The 8,422-nt window shown below is 33.2% G+C and overlaps 1 protein-coding gene across 1 annotated transcript in view; it reads left to right on the forward strand.

Moving 5' to 3' along the window:
* The window catches only part of LOC149896573 (uncharacterized), a 29,425-nt gene extending 21,582 nt beyond the window's left edge, over positions 1-7,843 (forward strand). The window contains exons 10-16 of the mRNA XM_090117469.1: positions 40-121; positions 507-600; positions 925-1,170; positions 1,608-2,371; positions 3,211-3,292; positions 4,595-4,679; positions 5,222-7,843. Of these exons, the coding sequence (XP_089973595.1) occupies positions 40-121; positions 507-600; positions 925-1,170; positions 1,608-2,371; positions 3,211-3,292; positions 4,595-4,679; positions 5,222-6,535 (2,667 nt within the window). The 3' untranslated portion in view covers positions 6,536-7,843. The remainder of the gene's footprint in view (positions 1-39; positions 122-506; positions 601-924; positions 1,171-1,607; positions 2,372-3,210; positions 3,293-4,594; positions 4,680-5,221) is intronic.
* Positions 7,844-8,422: the final 579 nt, after the last annotated feature.

The following is an 8,422-nucleotide window of genomic DNA, read 5'->3' on the forward strand; positions in this document are numbered from 1 at the left end:
TCTGTAAATTGTAATAATATTTCTTTATTATATTTGCAGAATAACTGCAGCTGCTGCGCTCAATGTCATACAACACAACCGGCTTGGGATTTTAGTTTACAACATAGATTCTGGGCGCCTGGTAAGGTTTTTTTTAAACACAATTTTTTTTGGAAAACACACACACACGTTTACGCACATATGCACACATTCACATCATACACGCATTCGTACATACACATATAGACAAAAGCACACAAACACAAAAAATACGATATACATAATATTACATATTTTATTGTTGAGTCGAAGCAATAAATTAAGTAAAAATTGTGATTTCTCTCATAATTGTGTTTTTTGTAAGTATATATTATTTACACTTTTCACATATTATACGCAAATACACATAAAAAAATAATAAAACGTCTTGTCGTGTGTAACTTAAAAAAAAATCGATGAAAAGTGTTTTACTAAAATATGTACATAAATTATGGATACTTTATCAAAAATATAATTTAAAATTGCAGGTCGTATAGGTAACTTATATTCTCCGAATCCTGGCTCTGGAAGAAAGACATCGCCATGGAGTTGGTTCCCTTGGCCGAGAGGGAATAGTCAAAAGTGAGTTGTTGAATTTATTTTCAACTGTAGATATTATAAATTATGCCGGTGGTACTTTTATTGAAAACACTATGATTTTTTGCAAATCATTTGTTATAAAAATTTATAAATAATTTTTGATGAATATATATGGGAACTTTTACTCGTTTAAAATTATATAAATAAATTACAAACCGGTCCTAATTTTTGTAACAAAAATAAATTTTAAAAGTGAATAAAAGTCTACCTATGAAACAAATGGTTCAATAGCTTCTTCTATTCATTTTTTAATAATAAAATCTAAATTATTTTTATATATTTTTAAATAAAACCCACTTTACCCAGTTCCCGCTGTCGCATGGAAGGCGTCCCGCAATCAGGCGACAGTGCTTACGGTTTCTGCGACACTGACCAACCGCAAACACAATACCCAACCTTCGAGCAGTTCGGGCAAAGCGGGAATTACCCGCAGACTTCGGGGTTGCAAGGGTTGCAAGGGTTGGAAGGGTTCGAGGGGTCCAGTTTGGATAATCAAACTGGGGTTTGGGGACCACCGCCCCCGTATAGCCCGCAAGGCAGGAGTGGTAGTCGGTAAGTTTTATATTTATTATTGAGTTAAATTTTTACATATGTGACAGTATAATATAAGAAAATTCTAAATGTGTCGTTTATTATTTTTATATATTATGTTTAATAATGAAATTAGAAAATATGTTTCTTAAATAATTAAATCACACTTTTTCTAACAAGTCAACAGCTGTCGAATTTGGAGTATACTTGATATATCTTTCACAATATATTTTGTCAGTTATATGTATAGTAGGAAAATAGTTTAAAAATGATTTTGTGTATGCCATAAGATTATCATAGCAATAACGAACAACCGGTTTTTCAGATAAATCTGTCTCTGTTTGTCTATCTATCTGTGTTTTATGTTAATTTGTGTGTGCAATAAAGAGTAATCTATCTATATATAAATTGAAGTCATTCTCAACTTTTTACTTTAATCCAATTTAATTAAATTCCAGACACCATTTACACCAAGACCCAGCGACCACCACACTCCTTCACCACATCGATGTACACAGAACAAACGAACACAACGCACAAACACACACGTGTACAAGAAATTCGTATTTACACCAGGATATAGTTCGATTGAACCCGGAAATAGTTAGGATGAACCCGGAATTGTTGAGAACCAATCCAGAATTGTTACGTAACCCAGAACTATTACGTAACACAGAACTATTACGTAACACAGAACTATTACGTAACCCAGAACTATTACGCAATCCAGAACTATTAAGAACCAATCCGGAATTATTACGCAGTGCAGAACTGTTGAGAAATAATCCGGAATTGATAAGAACTAATCCAGAATTATTACGCAATGCAGAACTACTACGTAATCAAGAACTATTACGTAATCAAGAACTATTAAGAACCAACCCGGAATTGTTAAGAAATAACCCAGAACTATTGAGAACCAACCCAGAACTATTACGTAACCCAGAACTATTACGCAACCCAGAACTATTACGCAACCCAGAACTATTACGTCTAAACCCAGAATTGATGAGACTAAACCCAGAATTCGCGCACATGAGTCAAGAAATACATTTATACCCGCAAGAAATTCAAGAAATTAACCAAGAAAGGTTTAATACTTTAAGGGGTCATTTGGTTCCGTATAGAAATTGTCCACGTATGGGACTAAGTGTGGGGAATTTGCATAGAGAATGTGGGGAGGAAAATATGGAGTGTGTACATCAGAAAAGTGCTAGTAAAGGTAAGCGTTTTTATTATCTACACTATTACTATACATATTATAAGGCTGAAGAGTTTGTTTGTTTGTTTGAACGCGCTAATCTCGGGAACTACTGGTCCGATTTGAAAAATTATTTTGGTGTTAGATAGCCCATTTATCGGGGAAGGCTATATAATATCATCTCGCTAAGACCAACAGGAGCGGAGCACTGCGGGTGGAACCGCGGAGCACAGCTAGTATTTTATAAGATAATAGATAAAGATTATTAGGATGCTTTTCCACCAATAATGTGCGAGGATGTATAGCGAGGAATGTGTTTGTAAATAACCAATAGTATCGCTTCAAACGCTAGTGCTGGGGCCACACTAACGGGAAATGCCATTAATTAACGCGATAATGGACGTTAACTTTAGGTGTAGCCAGTATTATTTAACAACGGCATTAACATTGCCGTTTGGCGAGGTGATAGCTTTATCGCGAGAATAAACGCAATGAAGCGGTCACACTACGTCCATCTTGCTAGAATTTTAGTAAAATTAACGCCGTTTTTATCGCCAACAATCGGCATTCACGTTGACCGTTCAAGTGTAGCCACCCACTTAACGTCTTAAAAATGATCGGAATAATTATCGCGATAAAGGGCATTAGACGTTAGACGTTAGTGTGGCCCCAGCATAAACGCTTCAAACTTCAAACTAAATGAAGCGATACTATTAGTCATGTAATATATATTTTAATGTATACATAACATTAATGTTAACTTTCTTCCTCCCTTTTAAAAGTAATGTTTATGCAAATTTAGATTTAAATTATTTTTCTTTATTTTTCATATATTATGTAATAACAAATATTTATTTCAGTTTCAGATCAAAGCGCTGAATCGTGCATGAAGCAAGGCAAAGAGAATTTAGCGTTTCAAAACGATAAACAATCTCCAATCAGGTAATACTATAAAAATTACTCACAACTTAGGAATGGCTAGATCGTTTTTGATAATTTGCCCTAACCTCCAAATAGTAGATGAAATCAAATATCTCGGTGTCATAATTGACAAGAAACTAACATGGAAGAGCCAATCACATGCTTTAAGCTCCAGAGTTCGTAAACTCATGTACATATTCAAACTATTAAGAAATGTGGCTGATACAGAAACGATACGCATTATATACACAGCGCTGTGTCAGTCTATTCTGTGTTATGGAATATGTGCATGGGGTGCAGCTTGTAAAAGCATACTACTGAGGGTGGAAAGGGCACAAAGGGCAGTAATTAAAGTGGCGCATAAAAAGCACTTTCGATTTTCAACAACGCAACTGTATCTAGAAACCGGCTTTCTTAGTGTACGGAAGTTATTTTTAATGGCACTCATTTTAAAATTTCATAAGACAGCTAATAGTTCTTTAACAAATCCAGAAAGCAGACGTCTTATATGGCAAACTCCAGCCACTCACACATTTTTTGCTCATAAATTCTTCTCTTTCTTAGGTCCTTACTTATATACTAAAATAAACAATAAATTAAATATTTTTAAAATGACTAGATGTAAACTAAAAAAGTCCCTAAAAGTATGGATGCAAGGTCTTGATTATACTCAGACTGAAGAGATCTTGAAACTGGAAGTATAGAGCACTATCTAAATTACTTACACACACACCCACACACACACACCCACACACACACACACACACACACACACACACACACACCCACACACACCCACACACTCACCCACACATGCACCCACACACACACCCACGCACAAACACACATATACACATACACATGCATGTTTAAGAGTGAGATTTATTTAATTTATATTGTATAATTATTAAAAATTTGTTTTTTTTTTTTGCAAAATTTTTACACATCTGGAAGAAACTTGTTCCCACGACACAGGGAATCCTAGTGTGGGAGCAAGGGTTCTTATATTGTATGTATCATATTATTTTGGATAATAAAATTATTGAATTATTGAATTATTGAATTTGCATGCCTGTTTGACCATAATAGGAGAATAAAAATAATGTAATTTATTTAATAATATAATTTATTTACTCATTTGAAAAACATTCAACTTAATACTATTTTATTGTCTAAAATAAATTAATACTCATCTTTGTATAATTTTCTTTTATTTTCAAATGTTAGTATGTACATACATAAAATACCAATACATTTAAACTGGCAAAAAATCTTTTGTTTTTTTTTTATATAATATTAATAATACAATCAATTTATACCTAGATCTTCAATGCAAGACTGTCACCGTGGAGGAAACCCTAACACAGAATCTGAGGTGTATTTCGCAGATGTATCTAGCTGTTGCAATGTGAGTATTAAGAATTAATAATTTCTATATTATTTAGCCGTTTAAATCTTATGCTTCGCACTAGGTCAATTTAACCTTTATCATATTTTTTTCATAATTTGCTTAACCATCATCTAGTGGTTACATATTAAAATGAAAGTACAGATTTGTATCTATTTTTTAAGTAATTTTTATGAAACGTAGCGTGAAACAGCATAATAGACAGACAAACTGACATTTACTACATAAGCTTATGTTGAAATTACCTTGAAAAGTGATTCGATAAAATTATACCCGTAATATGTATTTATATAGAACTAGCGGTCCGCCCCGGCTTCGCCCGTGGTACATATTTACGTTTTCTCTACGTAAAAACCATCCTCGTACTTCAAGGAATATAATAAAAAAAGAATTATCGAAATCGGTTCAGCCGTTCTCGAGTTATGCGCTTACCAACACATTTTGCGATTCATTTTTATATATAAGATTATGTTTATGATACACTGTGAATAATATTTTTCTATTTACAATTCTAATGTTAAGAAATCTCTTATTAATTACAGGCGGATTGCTGCATAAATCCCAACGTATCTGCATTAGTCGGTACAATAGAGAATCATCCAGAATCAACATCGGAATCCGATACAGGCTCATTCACATTAACACGACAACAAAGACCACAGCCCCAAGTGGGTTCCAAACGTAGACCCAGACAGACAGACAAAAAAACGGACAAAATGCGACAGGACATAAACAACTCGATACGTTTGACGGAACAACAGATCGAACAGTTGAATAATTCGATGAGAATGAATGAACGGAATGATAGAATGGATAGAATTGAACGGATTGATTCTAGAGATCGGTTAAATGATTCTAGAATTGATGGGAGGTTGAATGATTCTAGAATCGATAGGAGCGATGGTAGATTGAATGATTCTAGAATTGAAAGAAGCGATGGAAGGTTGAATGAATCTAGAATCGAAGGCAGATTGAATGATTCTAGAATCGACCGTAGCGATGGAAGATTGAATGATTCAAGAATTGATAGAAGCGATGGTAGGTTGAATGAGTCTAGAATCGACAGGAGTGATGCAAGATTGAATGACTCTAGAATTGATGGACGATTAAATGACTCTAGAATCGAAGGCAGATTGAATGACTCCAGATTCGATAGAATGAACGAATGCAGACATTCTAGAATCGATAGAATCAGCGACATGAATGACATGAACGACTCGAGATTGAACGAATCTCGCATTGAACGAATGAACGAAGCTTCCAGAATGGAGAGAATGGATCGCATAGATTCTAGAGATCGGATTGGCGAAATGATTGAATCGAGAGATAGAGTCAGAATGAGTGACAGAGAACGCATGAGTGACAGAGAAAGAATGAGTGACAGAGAACGCATGAGTGACAGAGAACGCATGAGTGACAGAGAAAGAATGAGTGACAGAGAACGTATGAGTGACAGAGAAAGAATGAGTGACAGATTCGAAGATAGACGAATGTCAGACTTAAACTCGAGCCTCAGAATAGAAGGGAGTCCTAAAATGCGGCCACATATAAGTCCTCTAAAAATGACAAAGAGAAGTCCTAAAAACCCACCTAAAGATAAAGAATTTCAAGCTCCAGTAATATCGCCTCTATCTCCTAACACAGAAGAGTCATTATTGTCTGATGATGATACGAGACAAGAAATAGTATATTCTAACGAAACAGAGGCTAAATGTTTAGGACCAGATTCTCAATATGAGCCAGTGAAAAATGTGAAAGAGGAAATATTGAAAACGAACCACCATCATTGCTATAGTGATACAAATACTATGGACTCTGGTTGGCAGAGTGGGTCTGAGAAACAAGTTACAGATTGATTTAATGATATTATAAATCGGTCAAGTGTGAGTTGGACTCGCAAGGATTCCGTATAAATAAGCTAAAGAGCTAGAAAAATGAGTAACCCATCCAATTTATGACCGTTCCGATAGTTACTTAACCTCATTATTTATTATTTGTATAGCGGCAACAGAAATACTATACAGAAATACTATAATTTCATTGTCTATCACAGTTCATCCTGTCATCCATCACGGACGAACAGGCAGACGGACAGTGAAATCTCAGTAATTTTTTTACTGGACCAAAATTTTTACATTTTGGGTACGGAACCCTAAAAAGTTATGGATAGGTTACCTAAACAACATTCGATCTTCAAGAACGGCACACTAACGCACACACGATTAGACGTCAAAGTGAAACGGCATGATTCAACTATCGTGAGCGAAAGAGACAACTGTAGTCAATTGTGGCCAATTAGCCACATTTCGACGCTTTTAGCTTATACACCTTTAAGTGTATAATATCATTGTTTTTAGTACAAATGGTGTTTTTTTAAACGTAAAATAAATGCGGAGGAATTTTTACATGGGTTTGAAAGGTTTCTAGATACTGATTTTAGTTTTAGTTTTTAAGGAAAAAGAGCACAAATAAATCTAAGGTATGATTTAAAATGGTTTTCTTCGTTAAGTGAAAATTTTGTATTTAATGTTACTTTGCTAATATATTTGTTCCTAAATCTTTATTTTATGTATTAGAATTAAAAGGGACATTTTTTATGCGATTATTATTTGTCTATGATTTTTCTTCAATATTTTTTCTAATATTCTAGTTAGATAAAATTACTTTTTAGACGCTTTATTGAAGTGAAACTTCTTTATCGGAGTTGGAAAAAAATTTAGTGTAACATTTTTTCGTTACGCGTGACATTTTTCCGTTACGCGCCATCTTATTTTTATCCCTACCACGCGTGATTGACGTATTGTAAATTATTTTTTGAAAAATAAGGTCATAAAGAAGTTTCACTTCTTACGTGTGTACACTGTACACTAGTACACGCACACATTTTTTTTCTTAAATATTTTATTTAAAAATAACAACGATGTGTTTTAAAAGTAATTAATATAAATAATAAAAATTGGAATTGTTGACGGAATATTATAACCAAGATGGTTGGTAATCTTCAAAATTTCGATACAAGGCTATAGAGACGTTGATGTAATCAAAAATGAAAATATAGTACCAAAACTTGATTTTTAAATATTCAATTTACTATTAAAATTATTTGAAAAATCTCAATTTAACTTGCAAAACCATCTCTTTCTTTCATAATTCATAATATTCAATAAAAAAAGTTTAAAAATGTTTTTAACTTTTTCATTGGAACACAAAGGTTCATTAATATTTAATAATAACAATAAAAAAAGAAAAAGCTCACTTATGAACTTACTCATTAAATTTTCATAGACTTAAAAGCAAAAAAAAAATCTAGCCTAGTAATATATTTTTTCTTGATTACATCAATGTATAGAATTAATACAACCGTGTTCACTATAACGATACTGTTTTTTGAAATTTGTATTGTAGGAACATTAGTCTATTGTAAATAATAACGATTTTTTTATGGCTCTCTAATTATTCCAATACTCGAATTGCCAAATTTTGTATTCCTACAAAAATCTTCGAATTTATTTCCTACCTTCTTTTATTAGGAATAAAAATTTTATTCTAAAATAATACGCACATTTTACATATTCAAGCAATTTTATTTATAAAACATGACATTTTATTACAACGCATGACATTTTTGAAGTGAAACTTTAGGCGCGTTGAAAGTAAAATTTCAAGGTCGCATCATGGCAATACCGTCACGTCATGGAGTAAAGCGATTTTGGTATCTTTGAATCTTGCCAAAGAAGTTTCAC

Source organism: Colias eurytheme, chromosome 28 (genome assembly GCF_061535395.1).
Source record: "Colias eurytheme isolate Ceu_HAF_F1 chromosome 28, ilColEury1 Martin Lab GWU primary, whole genome shotgun sequence".
NCBI lineage: Eukaryota > Metazoa > Arthropoda > Insecta > Lepidoptera > Pieridae > Colias > Colias eurytheme.